This window comes from Cydia splendana, chromosome 2 (assembly GCF_910591565.1).
Source record: "Cydia splendana chromosome 2, ilCydSple1.2, whole genome shotgun sequence".
NCBI classification, from domain to species: Eukaryota; Metazoa; Arthropoda; class Insecta; order Lepidoptera; family Tortricidae; genus Cydia; species Cydia splendana.
Window position 1 is genome coordinate 21,606,446 of NC_085961.1, and position 27,879 is coordinate 21,634,324.

The 27,879-nt window shown below is 36.9% G+C and overlaps 2 protein-coding genes across 14 annotated transcripts in view; one reads left to right on the forward strand and one right to left on the reverse strand.

The window, feature by feature from the left end:
- Window positions 1-3,415, forward strand: part of LOC134805565 (uncharacterized) — a 77,012-nt gene extending 73,597 nt beyond the window's left edge. For all 7 annotated transcript variants that reach the window (XM_063778859.1, XM_063778841.1, XM_063778846.1 and 4 more), the window contains one exon: window positions 497-3,415. In XM_063778859.1, coding sequence (XP_063634929.1) covers window positions 497-668 — 172 coding nt within the window. In that variant the 3' untranslated portion in view covers window positions 669-3,415. The remainder of the gene's footprint in view (window positions 1-496) is intronic.
- A 2,401-nt stretch (window positions 3,416-5,816) lies between these two features.
- LOC134805607 (microtubule-associated protein tau) lies at window positions 5,817-26,930 on the reverse strand. 7 transcript variants are annotated; one of them, XM_063778896.1, is made up of 10 exons: window positions 26,789-26,930; window positions 17,657-17,792; window positions 12,714-14,136; window positions 12,528-12,571; window positions 12,113-12,272; window positions 11,712-11,917; window positions 11,408-11,593; window positions 11,052-11,084; window positions 10,031-10,201; window positions 7,569-9,689 (listed from the first exon to the last, which is right to left on the reverse strand). In XM_063778896.1, exons 2-10 carry the CDS (start codon window positions 17,678-17,680, stop codon window positions 9,624-9,626), a joined length of 2,313 nt encoding a protein of 770 aa, XP_063634966.1. In that variant the 5' UTR covers window positions 17,681-17,792; window positions 26,789-26,930; the 3' UTR covers window positions 7,569-9,623. The 7 variants fall into 7 exon arrangements, with proteins under 7 accessions (XP_063634949.1, XP_063634954.1, XP_063634959.1 ...); XM_063778879.1 differs by lacking the exons at window positions 7,569-9,689; window positions 10,031-10,201 and adding an exon at window positions 5,817-6,187; XM_063778884.1 differs by lacking the exons at window positions 7,569-9,689; window positions 10,031-10,201 and adding an exon at window positions 5,817-6,187 and having other exon boundaries at window positions 17,657-17,785; window positions 26,783-26,904.
- Between the last annotated feature and the right edge of the window lie 949 nt (window positions 26,931-27,879).

A 27,879-nucleotide genomic window follows, 5' to 3' on the forward strand; every position in this document is an offset into this window, starting at 1 on the left:
TGTGTAACGTGCTCGAAATGCATTAAGAGTAATATAATAGTAAGAAATTATTTGCAATTTTAGTACCTACTAAGGTATGGGTACTCAGGTAAAAAACAACGGCTTGCACTCCGGGAGTGCCGGCAGAAGTGAAAACTATGACATTGTAACAGTTTTTCGATCAGGTCACGTGTCCGTCTTACGAAGCGTCTTACGTCTTACGCTGTCGCGAGTTTAACATTTTATCCCCATCAAAAAAAGTGCACAGCGCCGCTAAAGAAGTTTTCACTTCAAAAAGGAAATATCCTGACTGTACACAGGTAATACAAGGATAGGGCTTTATACTTACGTCTGGCAAAATAATTATGTGTAATGTGTACTTACCGTTATTGTGTGCGCAGATTATTAAATGTCTTTTAATTCTCTCCTACTACGCATCTACAAATCGAGCATTCTTTCGTTGTTGAAACAAATGACAATATAGAGCAAATGGTTGACAATTGTTTGATGTATTCAGATACGTGAGAACACTATGGCACCGGCTACCGTCGGACTCCGGGCACCTCGCGTTCAACGAGGGCGAGCGGCTGCGGCTGATCCTCGAGGTGGACTCGCAGCACCTGCTGTGCTGCCGCGGCGACCAGAAGGGGCTGGTGCCGCGCGACGCCGTGCTGCTCGAGGACTTCTGATGCCCGCCCTAGCGCTGGCAGCCTGAGTGGCGCCCCTTACATTTCGGCCGCCTTTAAACACGCCACAGGCTGCCGGTTATAAACTTTTAAAAAGTGTAATGATGCAATGAGCGTTTAATCATTTCGAACTGGAACTCTTCGGTTGTAATGGATCCCGTGAAGCGAACGTTTTGTATGTGAGGACAATGGTTGTAAATAGTGAGGCGAGGTTTTGTATTCTATTATATGTACATTTTATTTCTAGTTACCTCTCAGCAATATGTATCGATATTTTTATTCGTCACGTAACGAACCCTACTACATCACTAAAATTATAATTCTCACATTTATAAATTATTAGTAAATTCTAGTCTTACGTTTTAAGGCACGACATGGTCTTGAACTGTAAATAATATTATTTAAGGGCACAAATTGGGAAAATATTTACAGCAAATATAGAAATGCAAATTGCCTATTTAAGTAAGTAGGTTGATACATTTATTTCTTTGTATAAAACACTTTGCAGTAAATATTTTCTTCAATGTGATGTGATATAGATGATTATTTGTATTATATGGATTAATCTCAAATTAATTACTAAGGAAAACGTTTGTACGCTAAATTATTCCAAATTAAATGCCGAGAGAAAGACGCCCAATATCGGAAAAAATATACTTAGGTAAATATAATCGTGAATTTGATGTCTAAAGTTACCCATATTTGTATATCATTATATGATGTGTATAATTCGTAGAGTGTATAGGTACTTCGTGTGTGTTAGAACTACATTGTTTATTTACAACCCCGTTTTTAACAAGTCTTGTGCAAATACTACTTATTAACTTCAAATATTTTTTGGTGTACACACATTCCATGCTGTAAACGAACATAATATGTATCTTAAACTTAAACCAATCAGGTATTGCCCGTTTTTATATGTATCGCGGACAGTAAAGGTAGGATGCTTATGTTGGGGTGGTAAGAGCAATGCATTGATCTCCGGGAATGACAGACCGTTACAGACTTGTTAACCTGTCGCTGGTACTAATTGCATGCGCCTCTCCTCGCACCCTCCTTCTGGTCTATGGTGACGGGATAATCCCGGGAACTAAAGCGTCAAAAGTACAAGTGTTGGGAGCGTAACCTCTAGCGTCACTAACTGCACGGCCTCTCCCACTCTCCCTCCCAGGGCGTCCCTCCACGGCCTAGTACCAGCTACCGCACATGCTCCGCTTCCCCGATCGGGCACGACCCGCGCTCAGCGATCAGCTAAAACTGCCAGTATTATAAATTAGGCTACGGTTTCACTTTAGTGATGCTTTTTTGGTCACTGATATTGTGATATACCTAACCATATCACTGCTTAAGGCGGAATAAGGGAAAGAGATATTTTTGGTACCTATTTGACACTATTTGTATTGCTCAAGTCTGGAGGAGTATGGTTAAGAACGGTACGATTAGTATGCCTGATATACTCTTAATCAAACTTTATACTCGTATAGATATTCAAATATGTCTGTCGATATAAATTTAATGTAAATAATGTTTTAGCGAAATATTAAATGTCAAAATTTGTAACAAATCTTTTAAATGCACGATACAGTTCCTCTCGTAGTCCGTCGTGCTGTCGAGTCGCCGCATCGGTTAACTTAGCGCTAGTGATAGTGACCGAACGTAGTACTCGACGATAGCGGGCGCTTTCTCGAAGCCATACGAAATCGATACTCGATGCTCTTGCCAGCTCCGTGGTAACGTAGAGGCTCGTCGACCGACAAATCTCATTAATCTAGGCTGGTCGTAAGTTACACAAATTAGAACTGTACCATAGTTTAAATATTTATACAATAATTAGAATAATAACGACATTGGTTAAACGTTTATAGTTGAATTAGACTGCAACTGTCATCAGCATATTAAATCACGTATGTTTGTTCAAGGATTAGTGTTAGCATTAATTCGCGCTTTGTGACTGAATGATGTGATGTGGCCTTTGTATGTAATTAAAGTTAAATAGTATTTAGTGTGATGTGTGCGCTTGTTGCATCGGTCCGACTATTCATTATATCGTCTACTTACCGATTGTCATCGCTGTATGCTTCCACGAACGTGTAAATTATAATTAAATATGTTATCGAAACTCCAAAATAACCGTTTAAGTATTAGACAAACAGACATGCCTTAAGAAATAAATAATTAGTAGCCGGTCGCCGGATGGCTTCACCGTAGCTTCCCCTGTTGCTTAGCCCGCCCGCCGCGCCGCGGCCGCGGGCGTAGAGTAAGTTTGTAACACACGTTTGTATGTATTATCGAGTGATGTCCGATCGTTTTATATATGACTATTCCTGCGCGTTCTTTCATATTAAGTATAGGCATCGTTAGAGGCGGTGTACCAGCTGTCCTCGCCGGTACAAACTGTTAAGTTATTTACGATAATTAAGACTTTATTTATAATTGCGATTTATCGGGATCAATAAGTTGAACTTGTGTTGATAATTTTATTTTCTTAAGAAAAGTATACAAACGTAAAAAAGAGGCTTTCGTTGATTTACGAAACGTCTAAACGAACGACTGAGAAATTAATTCCGAATATATTATTATTATGTTTAACTCGAAATCATTACTGTATCTATTATTATGTATTTCAGAATAAGACATTTTAATTCAAAGTATTTTTTATTTATGTTAGTGCCATACAATTAATGTATTAACAGTGGATAATTGATAAATATTATTGTAACCATATAAACCAAATAAACTTATCTAAAATATACTCAGTGCCTTTTAAGTTTATTCCTCGGCATTCAATGTTAAACTTAGAGGTACTTGCAAGGTTACCCCATATTTACAGCCCTCCATATATCGGTCATTGGCGTCCAAAAGGTTAAAGAAGTAGATCAAATTACGATATATTATTGAATTTATTGATCAATCGTCTCTTCAAGATAACTTAATTCTCTTCTCGAGACAAATAGACAGCGTGGTGGAAAATTTGGTACTTTGGACCACAGTCCACGTCAAACAAGCCATATTTACGTATTAGTCAGACACCTAACGCCTTTTTTCCTCGTCAAAACGTCACGACGATTCAAATTTTACGATTAGATGTAGGTACTCGTTACCTGCGTACACCTGCGCAATACGCATGTCTAGCAAGTGCTGTCCCACCATGCGTAATAACAGCCAATAGAAAACCAGTATGAAATTGTTATTTATTATGAGATAATACAGTGTTAAAATTAATGCATTTTCCAATGGCTGTTCGGCTGTTACGCGTGGCGGGGCAGTGTGTCATCGTATGATCACCGCAGTTGGGGTTTTAAACAAAAAACTAACAAGGTTCGTGTGTGGGTGAATCACTTTATTGCTCAATCCATATAAGTTGTTTCACATTTACAATCTAAGCACTACACTTGCTATAGCTTGAAATTATAACTACACACAGATCCATAAACATGTGATAGGTAGTGAACGTATAATTACCTAATTTGAGTTTTAAAACTATTAAATAATTTGAGTTTAATAAAATTACATAATTTCAATTTCAAATTAAATACAATCCAAAACAACATTTAATGATTATTCAAATAATTAATATAATATAAGAGTAATAGTTAAAAGGATCAAAGAGACATTCCGATAGTGTGATAGATCAAGTGGACTATTCGAATGATCTAAGTGACAGGTCGTGAATGGCCATCGCCACTAACTCATCGCTTATTTTAAATTCACACTAATGTGACTAGTAGCATATTGCATCCATGACATAACCTGTCATTCTGAAGTGTCGAATAGGCCCCCAAATTAAATATATTCAATCGGTTTAATTTGAAATGACATTACCTAGCAGAAATATCCGCCTTACCAGTATTAAAACTCATTATTCATTTTGAATACTCTATGGCCACGCAATTCTAATCATTTTAGTGCAAAATTATACGAGTATAATATACCTACAACTATTCCTAATGATACTAATCTAATAGGTAGGTAGGTACTAAACATTTAAACCTACATAATTCAACAAATTTTACGTTGACTGCTGATAACAATAAAAGCACTGTAATTACTTAATCGTTACTACTTAGTTTTAAATATCGTAATGCTGTTTATTTTAGAAAACTTGCAAGAAAACGAAGAGATTCTCATTATGATTTCAGAATCAGAAGATTTGTCACACTCAAAATTAGGAAGGTTCATGAATGGTTGAGGACCGTTGAATTCCCATTCTGATTTTTTTTCAGGACTGACTACCGTACGACATCAGATGTCTTACGGTAGTCACAGGAATAAGAAAAACTATGTACCTATTTTCTTTTTTATTCTTGAATTAATTGATTTTGATTAATAATTATGTTTAATCTCGGTAGTCGGTTGCCATACAAATTTTTAATTAACGAGTTAGGTACTTATGCACAGTTATAATTTTGTTTATCTTAAAAATAGTAATGGTCCTTTATGCGTTTAGTTATAAATTTCTTCATTATAAATTTGGAAAAAGGACGGAAATGTGATTCTTAAATCTAAAACATAAAATCTACATGAACGTTTTGGCCAGACTCAGGATGGATAGGAGTTTGTTATTTCTAAATAATAAAACTCATCTTCAATTCGTCTCGGGTTAGTTGCAAAAGTTAGTAACCCAACAAAACAATGCGTATAAATTGGTATGCATAGCACATCTTTCCCCTTTAACCAGGCCGCAGGCGTATTTTAATTTTACTAACAGGATATGTATTCGATATGAATCTGATCTAATTCATATCTTGTTATTAAAATTAGAACACGCCTGAACAATACCTACGTATATTATACGTAGGTGGTATATTATTGCTCGCTTCGGTGGCTAACTCGAAAATCACAATTTTCCAATCCAATCCTTAAAACTGAATCAGCCGGCTTGCTACGTGTTCTTCAACATACCTATATCTTCTTGTGTCAAGCATTACACGCAGGTCTCAGGTATGAATAATAAAATGTGACTTGACGCTCGTTAGTTACTTATTTGACGTTTTAAGGTTGTGCTAAGTGCCGCTCGAATATAATATGACTCAATGCTCTTTGTTTTGTTTTTTAGTAGAATGATTAAGTGTATTTCTTTTTAAATCCTTTTCATAAAGAGAATCCGAATGGGCTCGCACTTATATGTAAGTACCTATTAATTTGATTCCACCAATAATCGACCTTTTCGTGGGTTACATTTGGTAGTCACATTTTGGAATTGTTAATCATTCTATTAGGAAAACAAAACGTCATCTACGATAATCTTAATAAACCCTGAACGCGGGTCGCTGCGCTAGTGATGTCGGACGCGCACAGGCCGAGCGCATCGGAGCTCTGGCGCTAGCTGGGCGCGCTAAGGAAGCACGCCTGTTCCTCTCGTTGTTCCTTATGATACGGTCCTCGTCCTCGTAGTCTTCGGCGTGCTTGCGGGGGGAGAGGGCGCGCGGAGTGCGGGGCGTGTGCGGCGCGCGCGCCGATCGGCAGCGCGTCAACGGCCGCGGCTCCTCCGACCACTCATGCACTGACATGTAATAGTGATCCTGTGGACATTTTTATCAATTGTTAGTATTTTGCAGAACAAGGAAATATTCAGGAATGTTCTGTCCCATGAGTAACAACTCTATGATTCTTGGGTTAGGTTGGCGTATGTACCTAATGCTCAAAGGCCAGCCTTTTTAAAGATAAATCATAGAAATTACATTTTTGCACAATGCAAAATTCAAAACGCTCCAGAAGGCACAAATTAAATTAATTAGGCACATATGTATTAGGAAAAGTAATAAGTAAAATTTTAGCCACATTTACAATAATTACAATTATGCAGAAACAATAATTTTAGATACGGAAACTTAATAATAATTATTGGCACTTGCAATTTCTTACAACTAAATAAATAAATAAATATTATGGGACAATCTTACAAAAATCGACTTAGTAACGACCTCAATAAGGCTTGTGTTGTGAGTACTAGGCGACGATATATAGATAAATACTTAAATAGGTACACAGGAAACTCACCATAATCCAGAAACAAATCTGTGATAAACACGCAAATAAATGCCATTACCAGGATTCGAACCCGGGACCTCCTGCTTCATACTTCGTAGGCAGGGTCACTACCGACTATGTTAAGACGCCGTCCTAAGCCACCACAACATTTAAAATCTTGTTTTTGCAACGTAGTTGGATGCAACACACCTAGTGGCATTTTTTAAATTACGAGTAACTATTTACAGAAATATTTGATAAATAGGTACATAGTACGGAAGAAGAGTAAATACCTATGTATTTGAAATAGGTACAGAGTTGGGCGAATTTTAAGACAATAATAAACGCATACGCTACGCAAACAACATATGAGGCAAAGTGCTCCTCCAGTCATCTTAGTAAATAATAAGAAAATAAGTTAACTTACCATGACTTGGTGACGTCAAGGCGTGTGCGTGTGCAAGTGTTTGCCAAGTAAATAAACTACACTCAAAATTACTGCAAATCTGTCTACTAGGTATCTATCACAAGGTATTTGATTCCAGGTAGTTTTAATGAGCAAATTGCATTAAGCTGCCTTGAATCAAGCACCTTGCGATAGACACCCTGTTGCCATCGGCGGTGATCTGTGAATCGCTATAACTATAACACATTTGTATTGTACACTGTCTGTTGACATCATTGATTTTGAAATTAATGAAATGAAACAAGTTTCTGGTGTTAAGTTGTATTAATTTGTAATAAATAGTAATAATTGTTATACATTGTATATCTTTCGCGTTCACAAAACTCTAGATTTTATTTTGTAATTTTCGAGTACCTATATTTGTTTTATAATTTCAACCAGAATTACAACTTGATCAAACACCACATACCTACACGTAAAAAAATGATAATGTATATTTTTTAAAGAATTATAAGCATATTTTTATGGCATGCGGAATGAAATAACAAACAAATAACAACAGTTCGAAAAACTTTAATGCTACATTAGCAATGTAAGTTTCCTAAATCTGGAATCTGGATCGAATTTTATGTGTAGGTAAATATTAACCTACAAAATAATATAATTATATCCCGTGTATATTATTGATGAAATGATTCATAATACACGGACCGAAAAACAAAAATTGTCTCTTTTGTACCCGAAATTTATGGACCTAGATGGAGTCTTCCTTTTGTTTGTGACGTATTTCGATGACTCAAAACCGATTTCGATTGAAATATTAAAATTTGTAAATGACCACAAATTTTAATATTTTAATCTAAGTAGGTATCACCAATTTTCTTAGCATTTGGGAACAGAAGAGACGAAGATAAGAGAACAGGAAATCTGTATACAAGATGATTGCAGGAGAGGTGAGCAGGATCAACCCAACGCATTCAGTTAATGATAAGCTACTGTTTCGTACCAGTATTAGTAAGATTAACTTTATTTTTCGTCACCCCTACAGCCTACAATTGGAATATGTACATACTTCCGCCAAATACCGATACTCTTTGCTTTATGTCAGATTGACTGTCATCAGAATCTGGTTACTTTAAAAAAATTGTATCTCGGTCAAGAGTAACAATTTACTTTGTTTATAATCGAAGTGCTGTAATAATGGTTAAAGAGGTTTTATCTTTATTAGGCGTTGTAGCGTGAAGAGAATTAAACCTTTACTTAACATAAAGTAAAAAATAGGAAAAGGTGTGGTTGTTTCACTTAAAAACGATGGTGAACGATCCATTAACCTTTAATGAGTGTGTAGGGTTGGTCCTGCTCAGATCTTATATATCATCCTGTATGCCCCTGTCAAATAATTAATTTACTGAAATGTATAATATTTATTCAAATGCATTAACCAAAAAGCCATAAAATAAAACATAATGCATACTCGCGTCACAACGGTTTCATTTAAGTAATAATTTAGATATATATACTCGCTATCTACATCTAATCAGTAATCACATTTTAATGAATATAATTATAATTATAAAACATTTTACGCTAGTTACAAAGTCTGGTCAGTCAATCTTGGGGCCCCGCGTATTCCTTTCACAGCGATTTGAGAAAAGCTTGTAAATGTGTATTTTACAACATTAAGCACAACCAGTAATTAAAAGCTTACATAAATTCAGTTTTGAGTTAGCCCTCCTTCATATAGATGATTGCATAAACATTTCCTTTTTTTGGTGTAGTCGCTGTGTTAAGAACCCAGTCTCAAATATCCTCGCGCTCCAAATAATACTCATGTACCTACATACTTGCAAATAAAAAAAATAGCGCAGTTATATCTAACACTCTACTTCCTTCACGTTTAAAAAACGAACAAATCCAGTGATAACAGATAACATGAACCGCAACCTACACACAATAAAATACAGATATAATAATATAGGTACTAATATCACTTAAAAATAGGTACCATATCTTACACATACCGTGAATTTGCAGTACTTGAGTAGAAACCCAACAAAACATGTAACTACGTGCTGCTAATTTGACTAAGCGGTAATTGTGATAGGTAAGTGCAAAATATGGCTACAATACAACAAATACACAAAATAACAAGGCTTGTCACATTTTGATGGACACTAAAAAACCGACTTTAGGTTTGGTTTAGACTTAGGTAGGTATATAATGTATCTATTGGCACTCATGATTATTAGCATCAACATCAAGAATTAGAAGACTGTTACTAGAAAGGTTCCTTTCGCTTAACATTTCGCAACCAGTCTAACAACAGGTATACTGTAACATGAAATATATTGTCTAAATTAAGATATGTTACAAATTATTGACATCTAATAAAAGTTCAAATTCAATTCAAGAATTCATAAATCAAAAAAGCCCTGACAATAATTAACATAATCATTAATCATTCAAAATGGGTAGGTGAAAAATTATAAGTATAACAAAGTTAAAAATGTACAAAAATGTTGAACTGTTGGTTATAAAAGTTAGTATTTTAGAAGAATTGGAACTCTCCAACAATGGACTTCTTAACACTGCTGCTGATTCAAATTTTCATCGGACTTCGGTGTCTGCGCAGCTGGCGGCACAGGGCTCTGCAGCAGAATGATACACGTCAATATTTCCCGACCCTTGTTTTTATTTGTTAAAATAAAGTTAATCAGTAAATAAATTGTTCGTTGTTAATAACACACAAAAACAAAACAAAAGCTAATGAAAAAAATGTAAGTCACATAACTAAAAACAACCACCTGCAGAAAACAATTTACCCTTCAATAAAATGTGTAAACATATTCTGGCTGAAACAAAAACAAACAAAAAGCAAATGAGTGAGTAAAGATCCTCCACCAAACACAAAATGGAATGAGCAAATCAAGAGAAGTAAAATGAGGAAAAAATAGAACGAAAGACACACACACTTAGGAAAAGGCCTCACCTCTTGCCGCGAGTGGGTGTGGCTGTCGGGCAAGGGCGACTGCCCGCTCATCTGTTTGATGTACTCCTTGTCGTCGAAGATCTTAATGACGCCGCCTCCTGGTTTATGTTTAACGTTGTCCATAGATCCAACTTTGCTGTGTGCTTTGAATTCCAATTTTTGATTTTCGATCTGTTCGGAAAAGTGTATGTGCAAATATATATAACAAAAATGGATAAAATTATTTGTACAGAAAGGATAAATGTAAATATATGTGACTGATATATTGCATAAAGTGATAATCTATTATTCGTTTGCATGTGCATTTTATGTATTATATTCTATTCAGTTCGATATTGCAGTGAAGTAACATAAATAATACATATACTAATCAACTTGCATGCATATTCACGTGAACCGATACAAGTTTATGTATCGACTTTATAAATATAAAAGGTGTTAACTTTGTTACACACAATTAAAAAAATTGCATTAATTGTCCATTGCAGCAGACTGCGTCATTCCTCGTGTGTTGTGCTAGATTCGAATTTGCTCATAATAATTAACATCGTCAGGAAATTCTAAACAATCCTTAAAGCACAAGGAAAAACAGCCAGTGAAAGGCAGCCAGCAGGCAGCAAACGTATCCGTGGGTTCTGCACAAGTCATCGCGTACCGCAGAACAGAACATAACTCAAAAGTAGTTCACTATCACCCTCTTGACCTATCACAAAACTGACCTTTTTCTCCACATTTTAAGGAAAGGTAAATTGATTAGTGTCTATGTGATGCCCTCCACCTTCGTAACTGCCATTTTATATACTACAAAACAACAACAACATTTTTAATTTGAGGACAATTTTACCATCGTCTATCGACGTGACTAACTTCAGTGATACATGTCATAACAGACAAAACAGACAAGTGCGATAAGTGACCTCCAATTTTGTGACCTGACATTAAACATAAACTCACATATCATTATTGCTAGAAAGCACATTCAGATCAGTAAACCAGTGCGAATTAAGTACTTGTTACTTACTCCTCTCGTCCTTTTCTTAGCTATAACTGTCGGCTGAAGAATATTGTGGTACATTTTATTTTACTTTATTCATTAGGCAAAATATGACTGTGATAAAAATGTAAAGTTGTTCTGAGCGAAATCCTGCTAAACTCATAACTACAAGCTTGATTATACAGTGCTTTGCGAAACCTACATTCTGATTCTATTTCATTGTCTATTTAGCTCTAATAAGTGACCGTCAATCTACTCGTACCTAAGTACTCGTTATACCGAAAGCTGACCAATTAATGTCATCTACAATCTTGCGCTCTGATAATCACAAAAATTACCTTTAAGTACCTATAGTTGAATAGTAAGTAATAAACTCAAGTTACCTTAATGGCACCGCCCCCAGGTTTGTGAGTTATGTTTACTGTAGATGCGACCTTAGGCTTGGCTTTATCCTTGAAGTCCAGTTTCACAGTTTCAATTTTCTTATCTCCACCGCCTGGCTTGTACGCAGCATTTTCTAGGGATCCAATCTTCGATTTAGCGTTCCACTCCAATTTTGTAGTTGTAATCTGCAAGATAATGTTAAATTAGGACTAACATTTAATAGCAAACGTCCAGAACGTTTAACACGTTTTTATTCATTGATAAAAGGCTCATCGACGGTTTAAATTCAGTTAACTATTTTACCTTCTTAGTTCCACCACTTGGAGTATAAGTTTCATTCTTAGCAGCAATTCTAGGACCCGCTTTGAATTCGAGCTTTCTATTTTCTATCTTGACTTTACCCCCGCCAGGCTTGTACGTCGCGTTGTCCAAAGATCCAATCTTTGATTTCACTGTTTTAATATTTGGCGATGGAGCATTTCCCACTTGGATCTTGTTCATAGGTATTTCTGAAAAGTGAATAGTTACATTTAGACTCTATGAATTTGTAATTTAGTCAGCCTCAATAAATTTCAATTATTTCATTGTTTTCATTTAGTTTTATGTATAAATATGTCAAGGATACATTATTATAATAACATATAATGTAATTTCAACTTCAACTATTTACTATACATATTTTGATTTAACTTTCTACCACTTACTCTTTTTTTCAGTAGGTTGTGGGTTTTCTGGAGTTTTGGCCGTCGCACTTTTGCTAGATGACCGCGAAAGACTTGGCTTAAGACTGCTGCTTGATTTTTCTTTTGTGGGTAACTTGCTCGCATTTTTCTTGTTCGGAGACCCAGGAGATCCGTTGGGATCCTAGGCAACAAATGAATGTAAATGTTAATCTTTTGATTAAGTACGGATGTGCTGTCGGCAAGTTTTTTAACCTATCGTAATTCCATATGGAAAATTCATTCGTGAATTTTTCGCAATTCCCAAAATGTATTTAAATTACATTTTTGAAATTAAATGAATCCATTTCTTTTTTGGAAGCTTTCAGCTACTTGCACATGCACATATGTACTATTGACCAATCATACGTAAGGAAGACATAACATTATTAATACATACATTTCCTTGGGTAGATTCATCCACACCACTGTCGTTGTCACCATCTGTGAAATAAAAAACCTTGTTAGAATAATGCACTTAAACTTGCGATATTTTCAATTAAGCCTTATGCGTAATTTTGACTCATCTCTAAAGCGCAACTACCTATAGATTTTCATGTTAGTTAACGTTATTACTAGTTATTACCTTTAGGACGTGATTTAGAAGCAGAAGCTATTCTTTTGGGTGTGATAGATTTTTTGGAGTCTGGTGAGGCCATATTTAGTTCTGTGGGTTTGTGTACAGCCAAAGGAGGCTTTGCATCCACAACGGGAGATTTAGTTTTCGGTGCCGGTGTTACTACTGGTTTGGCTTCTCTGTTTTGTTCAAATCGTGCTTCTGGTTTTGTCTCCACTTTTGGTGTCTTAGGTCGCTGTGGTTCTGGAGTAACACTTTGGGATTTATTGGATATTACTGGGCTTGGGGTAGTCTTTTGCTTCAGTTCTGGTGAATCATCACTGCGAGTCAAAGATGGAGAACGATCGAATGTATCAGTTCTGGTCTGATTTGTAATATTTTCGGAAACATTTTTAGCAGGTGTTAAATTGTTTTGCAAAACTACATCATCGTCATCATCTAATTTCTTTTTCGGTATTGCAGTCGGTAGTGAACCAATAAATGAGTCGGTCATTTTTGATCCGGACATTCGTGACTCCGGTCGCTCGATCATATCTTTAGGATCGTTAGCTAATCCAGGTTTTATGTTGCCTACTGAACTACGTACATTTTCTTGACTGTCAAACTTTCCTTCTTGTATTAGCCCAAGACCGGGACTTCGACTGGCATAGTCCAGTGATGTGCCTCCAATAGAACTGACAGATTTTCTCCGGTCATCTTCAACCTTGAGTGGGCTCGGCGCTCCGGGAGCTGCTGCAATACTGTAACTTCTTCCTTTCGGACCCAGCGTATCTGTGCCATTTTCTGGTTTACTGTCATTTAGGTTTGTGATTATACCTTGGTTATCCAGATTTGCTGTTTTATTTTGAATTGAGTTTGAAATATCTAGGCCTTTTAAAGAACCTTGAGACGACTGCCGTGAAAGTAGCCCAGTAGCAGGGTTCTGAAATATTCCGTTTTTAGGTATGGCGTTATTCGATTGTTGTGGTAATTGTGGTGGGGGCCTCGTACCGTCGGGCGTGATGGCACCGGCAATCTGTGGTGTAGGTCTAGGGCCAAACTGTAGATTAGTAGGTGGCAGGCCTCTTGGCGATGGCTGACCTGGTGCAGGTGACTGAATCGGTCTAGGACCCAGCTGAGGCGCAAATGATTGAGGACCAGAAGGACGCAGCGGTTGTTGAGTTCGAATTTGCTGAGGACCAGGAGGCGCTATACCACGTGGAGGTAGAGGACCAGGCCTGGGAGCAAACTGGGGTGGACCTGCGACTGGTCCACCAGGTTGAAATTGAGGCCTTTGTTGAGGCTGAGGTGAAGCGGCAGGTCTCAGTGAAACTGGTGGAAAGGCTGATCGGGAGTCGGCTCGGTTCAGTGGAGGACGGGGTGGAAACTGTGCAGGCCCAGGCACTTCAGGCCCTACTACGCCGGGAACTGGAGGTCGTATTTCCGTTTGAGCCTTAACAAATAATATCAAATTAATCAATTTGTCGCCGTTTCACAAATAATACGATAATAATTAAAAGTACCTAGGTATTCAATTCTAACACTAAACAGTCTATAGTTAGCTTAACATTTTCAAGACTTTAATACATATAGCAATAGAAACTGAGGTAAAACGGTATCAGTTAGTTTTTAGTTTGAACAACGTCAGTAATGAAATTCACAGAAGTTTCTTAGATCTCCAATGATAAGATTTTAATTCAGATTACCCGCATTACATACCTTTAATGGCACAATAATGTACCATGAGTACCATGACTTAACTAAGTTTAACTTGAAACATAAAGTTTGCATGATTTGGAGTACTAGGTACCCCATTCTGCATGTAGAAGCAACATAATTATGTATATTTTATTTATTTTGGTGGATAAATGTATATTCGAAATGTTAGACTTCAAATGGATAGGACATAAATTTTAAAGTACCAAATTTTGATTCAATTCATAAATCCGAATGCCGTCTAAACATTGGCGATTTTGGCAAGTAATGTATATGAGGAATAAGAGCACGAAGGCGAAACTCGCACGGGCACGAGGCGGCGACGTCGGCGCCGTCGCCGCGACGCGTTCCCAAATCAAAACAAAATGCTTCATGCACTTTGTTACAAATCTACAATAACACAGTGTTATAACAATTACTAACTTTTCAATAAAATTATTGTTTTGTTGTTGGTGATGATTATATTTAAAATGTGTACTTTTTATATCCTCAGATACTAACTTGATATATACCTACTTCTGTTACCACTGACCAAACTCACAGTAAAAGTTATTCAGTACTTATGACCTACGTATTCACCCTTCAGAATTTGGTCATGGGTTTGGTCTCATTTTGCTCAAGATCAGTATAGTCATAGGTAGTATACGTAAGTTAGGTAGGTAGATATTCTCTTCGCTTTGTATCAACCAATGACGTCGATAGATAGACGCAACTTGTCACGAACTCGGCTACTGGGTCAATGAGCTTTTCTCTGCTAAAATTTATAGTGAACGTATGTAGGTAAAATAAATATATTTTTACGTTTTTTGCCAATTCATATGCACCAAAATATCTTGGAAAAATTTTTTTGATGACGACTAGGTACCTACTTACTAGATACTATTTCATGAATTTAAAAATACTAGTAGTTCGCCCCGAACTGAGAACTCGCGGTTAACCAAAAATTATATAGAGCCATTGACTTTGTTCATTGTTGCACCTACTTATTAGTTATTTATTCTGAGCCTCGGTACTCGTATAGTGCGACATAAAATAGTAGAAAATAAATGAGGGCGCCACTTTCTACGTAACTGTCACATTTTTGACGTAAAATGCTTCCACATGGCAACTATTTAGTATGGACATTTTTGAGTTCCATTTTATTTAATTTCTACTATTTTATGTCACAGTGTAGGCGGCAATGGATCAAAAATCACGTGGATTTATTGCAAGGTCTGTGGAGCCCTTAACTGATAGATTTAAGCAAAGAGTAGCATGTATACCTAATGTAATTAATATATAGGACAAAGAGAGCCCTCTCGTGGAACTTTTTTGCATCCATTTTGAAGCGCCATCTGTAATTCTTAACCAGGAATATCAACGTCAATATCAGGGGGGGGGGGGCATAAATAGTGTCTCAATTATGTCGCGAACGTAAAAAACTTCGACTTTAAAAAAGGCTTCAGGGTATTTATTAATACACGAAAACAGATTAGGTACCTACTTTTTACTTGACTGTTGATGTAAATAAAGTAGGTACCTATCATACACGGCTGGAATAACACACAATTGACCACGAAACAAAATTACACGCAGCAGGTTGTGAATCTATCCGCCATGATTTTTTCAGAATTTTCTGGTAATAAAGTTCTCAGCAACTATGATGGCGTATGAAAACTTTGTTTCATTTAACATTGTAAAATCGTAAGTATTTTTATTTATCTGAATTATGTCGTAGTACAGACAATAAATACAGTGTTTTAATATTTTGAGTTTTATTTGACTAAATTGTTTTTTGTGACAATCGCCTCCATGGCAACGATGGAAATCTGTTCTATCAGATGTTTTTTTGTTTGTTTCATGCCCTGGATACACGACTTTTAAGACGTTTTGACGAAATAAAGTGAAGCCATATTAAAAAAAAGTTAAGCGTTAAGTAATATAGATGGCGCTATTTTTTTCGAATATAGGGCTTTATATACGACTGTCCCTCCCCTGGATTTAAGGCACCATAGAAATTAAAATAAACTGTATCTGTGCCTAAGCCGAAATATTTTCTGTCAAATGTCAAATAAGTACCTAATTATGTTTATTTTATTTTATGTTTATCTTGCTAATTATTTCAAAATGGTAAATTTAAAAACGATATTATAAAAGTGTAAACCGAGAACTTTCATTTGATACTAAACTCGACCATGTTATTGCAAATAAAATGACCAGAATAGCAAGACCTCTCACAAACAGCTTTTTGGCCTTCTAAGCTCTTCAATCTCAATAATCCCTTGATCGAGCCTGCTCATAATTTAATGACTAAAATATAATGCCCTCGACTACACGTTTACCCAATTTCATTTAAATTAGGACAAATTTAGTTAAGTTCTTGTGTATCAAACTATCCTCTGACAGTTCAGCTTAAAAACATCGAAATGCCGGGACGTGCCGCTAGCCGGCCGCGTGTCCCAAGTCGAATGTAAGAACTTCGCTTCGCTTCGCTCGCTCGTTCGATGAGTAGGTAATGCACTAGGGCACATAGCAAATTATTTAACAAAGTAAAATGGCCCAGTAAACAAGGCATCACGTTCTCTTAAGTCTAAAATATTTTTACTCAGATATTAGGTATCCAAATAAAATTTGTATCGATTATTTAACGCTGAAGATGCCAATCGATACGCGTTGACATTAGGTAGGTACAGTTACAAGGGCTCATAGAGAATGTCTTTGTCGCGTGCTCGAATATCTATAGCGCTCGTCAATTTTGCTTCCGAAGATTGTAAAATTTTGCAATAAAATATGGCATATTTATGATCACAAAGTTATGGCTTACAACTATAGATACAGACGGTACCTATAATACGCCTCACGTTCAAGAAAAAAGCAAATCTAATATACCTACCAAAAAAGCACCTAAATGAAAAAAGTTTCTAATAGTTAATTGGTTATGTTTATAAGAAAAGTTGGAATAGCGAAAGAGTTTTCCACAAGTCAGTAATAATACTTGATCGAGTCATGGTGGTTTCGTTTAACTTATCGCGATGGAGTTCAATTGATTACTTAACAGTTAAGGGCGCCGAAAAGGCGTGCCTTGTTCGTTTTGTTAGACTGCCGCGAAACATTAATATACTGTACCGATTTGGTTCACACCTAACTGGCACGCACAAGTAGAAAACGAGTGTACGAATAAAACGGAACGAATTTTACCTCATTATTTGTGGTGCGTTGGTGCGTACAAGTGCAGAACATTTTATGTGCTCAAGGTGCTAGTACAACCCTTGGCTTACCCGGTGAACGTTGTTAGTCTCCATTGTTGCCTAAATAATTTGTTGATAATGACAAAACAATGATTTAATTGTAAAATTTCTATGTCATCATTCCTTCCTTGACCAGGTGACCGCCTATTTCGATATCTCCTTGAAACTATAAAGACAATAAAAACATATTAACTTCAGTCGAGACTACCTACTGTTGCTCATAAAACATGTTTTCGTGGTTCAATGATTGGCGTACACAGAGTCATGAAAAATATTTTGGCAGTGAAATGTTTTGATGTAAATTGCAAATGTAGTAGTGCTCCTACGTATTTATAGTGAAATGATTTTATTCTGGAAGCATTAGTCTAAATTCTAAAAGCAAATGTGACTTTACTCGTATTAATAGGTCGTACATATGATTTAATAACACTCGGTAAAGCCAAACCCAAAATCGAGGCTTAAGTGTGTGCACGTGTAACATAGAAATACTTGATTGCTATGGCGGTATTCAATCGACAACTAGTGATAACAGTTATAATAACTAATCAAAGCACGTAGTTAACAACAAGATTACTAGGCAAATTTAATCATTAACGGTGAACAAAAAATATCATAACTAAAAAGAACCATAACTCCCAAGTACACATTACTAATCTTACTGTTTGACCCTGAAACTAAAGGTGTAAATTATCGGACGCACCCTTGGGAGCACCCAGTTAGAACGGCCGCGGCCTGACCTTCAAGCCTTAAATGCCAAAAAAAAAACATTTTATCGGAAATGGAATAAATAAAGGATGAAAATTGGTTATCACTACATATCTGTGTAATTTTATAATTCTTTTAAAATCATATTACATACCTAATTGCAGCTACGTCATTTCTTGAGAACTGAGCAATTGAGCATGCCTCTTCATTATCGAGACAGCGTGACTACACAGATAGCATTTATCACATCGCCTGTTTCCGTTTATCGGTAGGTTACTAAACGCAATATCAACCAACGTAGGACTTCGATAAATGATTTAAAGAAGTAGACATTAGTAAGATGGGAAAGTTTTGAACACAAATAGAGCAATCACTGTAATCAGTCAAAATAAACACGACCTGTTTTAAGGCGACATGAGCCTATTTTTCGCACTTGTATCGTAATGTTATACTATAATTAAACATATGTGTACCTAAGTATTTACTACTAAGAAATGAAGATGTGTATTTTATTTGTGTTATGTATCGGGCCAGAGGGTAATATCGACTTGTTTATATCTCAGCTCGTGACATGACCACTTATTTGAAGAGTGGCAAAATGCTGACTAAAACCGATTCGATACAGAAGTTCAAATGAAGACTGCTTTGTTAGAGTGGACATAGAGCAAACTTGGTGATTATGGCTTGATGTCACGAGCTGTCAATGCGGAATTGCTCTCCAGTCGAGTGCTAGGCATAAGGACAAGCATGAAAACACGAGCGTCATAAGAACGTGGCGTCAGTGGTCGCCGTGACGCGGGGCTCGGAGAGTTCTGCCAAGTGACTCAGCCTCCGGCCACACGATATAAGACGCACCGGTATCTACGAGACCGCAGTTCGTATCAAACCTCCGCCTTGTGATTAGTGATTATAGTGCTTACGCGAATGTTTGTCAACGGCGTCGACGCTATCAGTAGTCGATTGGACAACATCAATTTAAACTATACAAGTACGTTTATTTTATTTATGATTTCTCTCTTTCTTAACTTGGATTCGGCAGCGGATGAATAAAGTAGTTTTGTTTATATATATATGTAATTAGAGGCAATAATTAGAGAGTGAAGTCGCAGCCCTGTGGGCCAATACACTGGATATCTCTTTAACTCGTTATTTTAGGTACTAATATTTTAAGCGATATCGTATCTTGTTTGCCATACGATCAATTTAAAATTAGAGGCACAGTATTTGAACAAAAGGTTTTTAGTAACCTTAGCAGAAAATATCACCAAACCGAGTTTCCGAGCGAAGCAGGGAACTTTCCTTTTATCCGATTATACGAATAACTAAGCGAAATAATGATACGGTACGCGTAAACGCTATCTCAGATTGGTTTAATCTGTAAGTGTGAAGTAGGTATTAATTTAAATATATTTGTGTTACAGCAATGCAACCCAAAACTGAAAGACCGCCGGTGTGCCCGAAGACAAAGTTGCCTCTGCTGCACCTGACGCCGTCAGAGAAGAAGGCGGACGGCAGCCCGCACCAGGGCGACAACGACCCTTGGCTGCTCAAACCCAACCACGACATCCCGCCTACACCTCCCCCGCAGGCTGAGCCCATCCAGATGTACCCCGACCGAACCGGGTAGCTCGCAAAACGAGCGAGCATTCTCGATTATGAATATTGATCAAAATATACTTTCATATGGCAAGTTGCCATCGCGTCGGAAGACGGACTTTTATACAAAGGCGTGTAAAAATAAGCCTAACTCCATTTTATTGAGGAACTACGTAAATACATGTGGTGTCGGGACAGGACTTTGACCGCCGGATCCAGTGTGGACCTCATGTTGCTCAAATGTGTCAAATGGTACTTACGACGCGGAATGTCGGTGGAAATAAATGTGATGATGTGTAAAGGTTAGAAGACTTACGCGAATTAAAGACAGCTACTGTTTAGTTAGATACTTGCTATTGGCGATGAATTAAAAAAGATAAAAACAAATGACAATACGTAGATGAATTAAGTAAGATAAGGTTTACTCGGGTAATTCCGAATGTCGAAAACTGTCGGATAATTCCGAAAGAGACTTTTATTATGATGGAATTAAGGGTGATTTTCATCTGAATTTCGGAATTATCCGACATTCGGTAATACCCGAATACACCTTACTCATCATTTTAATATTTACCGTTTGTGCAACTAACAGCCAACAATTTTGTTACCTACTACTTATTATGCAAATAAGTTTTGAAATAAAAAATAAATGATTCATGTGTACTCTGTTTATTTATTCCTTTCTTCATTTCTAATAATTGTAGGGACACTTACAATATTCTTATAATTAAGAAAAAAACATTTTTCTCAAAAATGGACGGCAAAGTCGACTTTGCCGTTTAAAAAATAGGTTGCGAAGCGCGTAGTTTATGGTCAGTCAAAAATTAAAAAGTTAAAAACATTGCAGTCTCGATTTTGGGACTGCAATGTTGCATACAAATTCCATTATTTGTCGAGTTCCAAACTTTTTAAAAGTTCTTCTTTTCGTGTAAAGGGATCAAACTTCTTAGTATGTTGGCATTATTTGATCACCTCTGGTGTGCAGCAATCGGTTTCACGGCTGGTAGGCCGCTACTCACGGGGAGGGCCCGAGCAGTAAGTTATGGCTGTTAGCTCTGCTCTTCTGGAAGGCTTGCTGCATCCCCCCCTTTTAAAAGTTGAAATGGCCATATCAAATGATGGCACAGGCCCATTAAACAGCCAAACAGATGATTAGTACCGCGACTATTTAGCTGTCTCAAATAGGTTGGCGTATTTTCGGCAGAAAAATACACTTCTATTTTTTTATTAAAAAAATAAAAAGGCGGCAAAGCTAATTTTTTCAATTGTTTCTACTTTTTTTCTGTGAAAATATATACGTAAGAAAGTTGCTTTTGTAAAATATTTCTATGATATTTATATTTCTTGCACCATTTTTGAGAAAAGCACTATATATGACTCGGCTGGAAGGCTACTTGCTGGCTTCGGATTCAATTAAACGGACTCCCAAGGTCGTCCGTTTAAAACGAATCCTCAGCCTGCAAGTAGCTACTTCCGAGCCTCGACAATAATGTACTATTACTAGGTAAGAGATGGATAGTATCCCTATCTTTCATAGGAATTGACGAGTACGTATATTGTATATTTCACGGTACTTCTTGGTTGATCAACAAACACGTCACGTCGCATCGTACCTCTAGGCACTCTATATAGCGGATGGTGCTGGGCATAAAATACGGCGTTGCGTGAACAAGAGATTTCCTTTGGCAGGATTGGTCCTTAGGATCCAAGGATGGATTTAATTTTTGACGTAAATTTTTTTGGATTGGATTTTTGACGTAAATTTTTAGGGGGGGGGGGGGCTCTCAACTTGATCTTGATATCTATATCATTTAAGCTACTAGGCCAAGTTTGGTATTGTTTTCGTATAAATCGAGGATGCCGAATGATCTGATATCATAATGACACCATTCCGAAGTAAAAACACATAAAAAATGAAAAAAATACTTTTATTTTAATTCCTCTTCACGCTTAAACCGTTAAACCAATTTAGTTAAAATTTGGTACAGAGATAGTTTGAGTTCCAGGGAATAACATAGCCTACTTTAAATCTCAAAAATCATCCTTTAAGGGTGTGAAAAGGGAGGTGGAAATTTGTATGGGGATTCAATAACCCCTGAACCGATTTAGATAAAATTTGGTATGGAGATATTTTGAGTCCCGGGGAAGAACATAGGATAGTTTTTATTAAAAAAAAAATCTCTTAAAAGTGAAAAGGAAGGTGTAAGATTGTATGGGGAATCAATAACGGCTGAACCGATTTAGATGAAATCTATGTCTACATCTTTGATTCACTTGAAAATGATACTAAACTTGACATAGAACCTAAACTTAAACAATTATTAATATCAGACGTCGCCGACGCTTAAACCCCCCCCCCCCCCACCCCCCACCTGCATCAAAAATCTGGGTGGCTCCACTTCTTAAATCCATCCTTGGGTCCTAAGGACCAATCCTGCCAAAGGAAATCTCTTGTTCATGCAACGCCGTGGTTGACCTTTTTATGCTCTGAGCACACTCAACTACATAATATCGATGTACATACACCTGAAAGATCTTAATAAAACTTTCAAAGTAACATTCTAACTATCTAATGCAATTTTTATTGTATAAATAGATGTACCTACTCGTGTAGCTAATACCAACTAATACTATACCCTGAAAAGCCATTAGCTCTACCTAATCGCTTGTTACGGCGATAAAAACCGGCATGACACGGAATCCCCACAGCTATTAATTTTGCAACCCGATTCTTGTGAATTTCGTCTGACAAAATTCCAGAGTTTCATTCCTGGCTTTATTCGCAAAAAGAAAATACTTAATGTAAATTGCATTTATCTAGGTACTTTCGTGTGTGAAAAATTAATATTAAATATAGGCTTGTGAAATTTGTAATAATAAGTAAGGTTTGCAGATATTTACTTAGCTAAGGATCCTGTCGAATACTAATTTAATTTTCTTTCATGAAGAGTAGGTATACAGAAAAGGCGGTTTATGTTAAAAAAATATATTAAGAATATAAATTATATTATTAAGGTTGGAAACATCGAAAAGTGTTAAAAGTGATATATATTATGTACACCTACTTAATCAAATTATGCGTAGGGAAAATAACGTAATAAGAAACCTTCGTAAGTGTCATGGTTTAATCAATTTAACACACGAATTAGTTACGATTGAAACAATACGTAGCAGGACGCGTAGCCAAGATGCCAATCGCTTACGCTCCGTAGCGATCGAAACGCATCTGTCACTGTCACACTAATATGGAAGAGTGATAGAGAGACATAATGCTTTTCGTTGTCGAAGCGATAGCGATTGTAACCTTGGCTAGGCCGGCAGGTACATTTCCCTCGCGATAACCAACGATTTCTAGATAAAAAGCAAATAAAGATATCCGCGTGTTTAACTGCATTTCATAAATAAAACTTATAAGTATGCTGAGGAAAACCCTGTTTGTATGGGTTTTCCTCAGATTTTTTTTCCTCAGGTTTTCCTAAGTTTGTACTGATATTTGTTGTGTTAAAAAGGTAAATCCTTTAGAATAATGATTTACTTAACCCTTCGCTTGGGAAACCATACAAGAGTGGCTTTAAAATAGCACGTTGATTATAGGTATGTACCTACACTTTCGACATTTAGTAATTTTAAACTGCTCGAAACCCATCTAAGCCAATTATGTTAAAACATATCCTCATGTAGAGTCACGGAAGGACCCAAAGAACAAAAATTGCAGATTTAGCTAAGTGGGATAAGGAAGGTGTATGCGCCATAAGGTAGCATACGCTTTTGTCAGTAACTCCGGAAAAAACTAGTAAAATTAGGAACCTAAATAATAAATCAGGAAATCCGAAATAGGTCAACGCTCTTCAAGTCAGTCACCCTTACAACGAACCATAACAGTGACAGTGACTTGTCTGACAATTGAAAAACGTTATTTTTAATGTAGGTTATTACCTATAGTCGCCTAGCTAATTAGCTATCCCGTCTAATAGAGGCTATGCGGAACACTCTTAGTAACAAAATGACGTTGAATAACTATCTTAAGTGGACGAATCTGATGGCTGATTAGATTAAGATAATAAATAATATATATATTTTTTTTAATTTCATTTAAGTAATTTATTGTTTAGGCCGAATATTTTTTGGCGGAAATTAATTCGCCGAATGTTTTGCAATTCGCAACTATTATTTTCTCATAATTTCAATTCTGGCAACAGTTTGTTTTCGTGGGGTCGCAGTTCTAACTTAACCTAACCCACTTTTCTGGCAACAGTTTGTTTTCGTGGGGTCGCAGTTCTAACCTAACCTAACCCACTTTTCTGGCAACAGTTTGTTTTCGTGGGGTCGCAGTTCTAACCTAACCTAACCCACTTTTCTGGCAACAGTTCGTTTTCTTGGGGGTCGCAGTTCTAACCTAACCTAGCCCACTTTTCTGGCAACAGTTCGTTTTCTTGGGGGTTGCAGTTCTAACCTAACCTAACCCACTTTTCAGACAACAGTTCGTTTTCTTGGGGGACGCAGTTTTAACCTAACCTAACCCACTTTTCTGGCAACAGTTCGTTTTCTTGAGGGTCGCAGTTCTAACCTAACCTTACCCACTTTTCTGGCAATAGTTTGTTTTCGTGGGGTCGCAGTTCTAACCTAACCTAACCCACTTTTCTGGCAACAGTTTGTTTTCGTGGGGTCGCAGTTCTAACCTAACCTAACCCACTTTTCTGGCAACAGTTCGTTTTCTTGGGGGTCGCAGTTCTAACCTAATCTAGCCCACTTTTCTGGCAACAGTTCGTTTTCTTGGGGGTTGCAGTTCTAACCTAACCTAACCCACTTTTCAGACAACAGTTCGTTTTCTTGGGGGACGCAGTTTTAACCTAACCTAACCCACTTTTCTGGCAACAGTTTGTTTTCGTGAGGTCGCAGTTCTAACCTAACCTAACCCACTTTTCTGGCAACAGTTTGTTTTCATGGGGTTGCAGTTGTAACCTAACCTAAGCCACTTTTATGGCAACAGTTTCTTTGTTGGGCTCCGCATCTGCTCCGGCGCTACGGGCATAGCAGCCCCTTCGCCCTTGCGGGCGAGGGCTGCTTCCCCTCCGCGCCTCCTGCTTTTTACACACACTCTAGGGGTAGGACAGACAAGACCACGTGGATAGTGGGGTGCTCCGATTCGGAATTTTTTGAGAGCTAAAAATCTGTATAATCCAAAATGCCAATAATATGTTGAACCCAAAGTTTCAATAATAATGTTTTTTTTTTTCGAATTATAAATGTAGGCAGAGCTTTTAGTTACGGCTCTGCGTTAATGAGTCAGTCAGCCACATATTTAGGTGTTTTATGCATTGTTAAATATAAATTAGACTTGGATTTTATACAATCTGACGCTTTCTTTAATTTTAACATTTGTTGAAAAACATTCTGCCAAATGTAGCTTATGATAGATGCGTTTTAGGTCATACAAGTTATACCAAATAGAAAGAATCTAAATACGTTTTCTTCGATGTAAATATTCGCCTAAATCCTATTATTCTAAACAGATTATGCAAATCACATTTCGGACATTTAAACAAACGCAAAATAAAATTATACGTATCAAAAGTCGGCCATGATAATAGTAGTCTATTTAAGATTCGGACTTGCAAACATTCGGGCTATTGCATATTATACAAACTGAAGCTTTCTGCAAATTTAACATTCGTCGAAAAACATTTCTGCCAAATAGGTTATGCCAGATGCGTTTCGGGTCACGGAAGTTATGCCAAATAGACGGACCCTTAGAATAGAAAGCAAAACTGAACATAATAATTATTTACAAACTGGTTTTACACATACGTTTTTAGATAACTAGACAAATATAGCCACATATAGGTACATCGATTTACATTAATTCTGTTGAACACTAAAACGCCTACGACACTATTAAAGCGGTCTATAAATTTAAATTAGTAGCTGCACTTAAGTCCATTATGTTCATCCCTGTTTGTTCCAAAAAAGTGGCTAATTGCATCGTGGGTGTCGCTGCGTGCTAGTCGTCAAGTGATACAATTGCCCGCAGCACGGATAGCTAGTGTCCATTTGTCCAATGCCTGACTCACTAACGAACGAATGTAACATCCGCCATGACAGGTTCCTATTTTATATTACCTGTTGGCATATAACGAAAAACAACGCTTGCACGTACCTGCACTTAACTACATATGCGCATATATGGTTGATACCATTTACCTACAGATATGTACGATACGATATAAGTACAGGATATAAAATCTGACAGCAAAGGTTACGAGTACATACTGTAGTTAAGAGCCACAATCTATCCTTTCCACTTTAAGACGCAATTCGCCTTATCAATGGATAATAACGGTGGATTTAGAATTCTGACGCACCTAGCACATTGATATTAATCCGGCATTGACGTACCACAGGTTATTACATATTACTTGCCTTTTCTACAAACTTTATTGATTGTATAGCTGTTAGTAATATACATAGGTACGAGTATCCTTACAATACCGCCGGTAACCGGTATTGATCAATACAAAATCAAGTTTTTTTTAGATTAGTGTACTTCTTGGTTATTCCCATTTAACCCATGAATATAGTAATTAAAAAAACAATTAAATTGAACCGCACTTGGTACCAATACAATGACACAAAGCCTCAAGGGCAATAACTAAACCACCCTTGAACATTCGACGGTGCTCTAACCGATGATAAGCGAGTGCTCGATCGATATTTACGTAAATACTATACAATAACTACATTGTTTACGTCAACGTGAGTTATTATTGAACGTCAAGTACTAGAATGTTCGATGTGTTTCGGAACTATTTTAAAGCCTGGTCAGTGCCGGTGCAGTTTTATTGACACTAGATTAACACTTACCTGGCAATTAAGAAGTCACGTTTAATTTATAGAAATGGAGTAGCTTATGCCAATGATATTTTAGTGGAGGGTCGCGACCCGCTGTACCACCGGCGAGACTCCGTGTGCCTGATGTGTCGGCCTCTATCGGCGACTGAAGTTACGGGAAGACGATGTAAATGGATAGAGACGGCACGGCCACATTTAACGCTAAAGTCTAATAAACTTGCTACTGGTTGCGTAACTAAGTAATTCAATTACTAAAAACTTCTGCATACCTAATTAAAGGTTTTATAGTTTTTCAGGAGCATTTATTTTTTACAGCTCTATTATGAGTAATTTCCCTAATAATAGAACAAAAATTCAGTTATTAAATATTAAAATTATTGGTAGCGTGCCGTGATTAGAGCTACTTTTGTTTATGTTTTGTTGCGCTGGCACGTGTCTATGCATTCATAACACTTCGCGAGGGTGTGTCCTGCGCCCTGAAAATGGTGCGCGCGCACCATCGGACAATTGCCTAAGGAATACCTATTTGCTCTCCTTTCGAGCCTTCACCCATGGTTAAATGTATAGCTGTCCTTTTTCATACAGTAGCATATGTGAGTGAAGCAAAATGTACAACTTTCAAAACGTGATTTAAAACTTTCATAAACAAAAAAGCAATGACGAATTTCCAAAAGAGGATTATTATGAGTCATTCTGTTTGAGTCACCTTTTTGTTACGGCTTAGAACTGCCTTCAGTGGCTTTAAGCTCGGGCCACGAATATCTTGTGATGTGAAGACTCTTATGAGATGACTCAACTCTGCCAGTTGCCTTCGCTTGAACTTGACCACTTTCATTTTTAAGAAATTTCCACCGCTCTTCTAACTTATGCTTAGAACATGAGTAAATTAACGTCGATGAAAGTTGTCATTTGAGATGAGTCAAACTTACTTAACTTAAGTACTTACTTGCTAAATTACTTGAACTTGTGCACTTGACCTCAGCCATTTACCTGTAACAGCAAAAAGACAATTAGACAATTTATTCGAATAAGGCACTTTAACTTACGGAAGTCAAACAACCGGTGAAGTATATATGACTGTAAATATGGAAATTAATCACTTG

Excerpts from the sequence above, each read along its gene's own strand:
- LOC134805607 (XM_063778879.1), bottom strand. The coding sequence starts at position 17,680 with ATGGAGACTAACAACGTTCACCGG. Across the intron at positions 14,137-17,656 it reads AGACTAACAACGTTCACCGG|GCTCAAACGGAAATACGACC; the intron begins GTAAGCCAAGGG and ends TTATTTGTTAAG. Across the intron at positions 6,188-11,051 it reads CTAAGAAAAGGACGAGAGGA|GATCACTATTACATGTCAGT; the intron begins GTAAGTAACAAG and ends AAATGTCCACAG.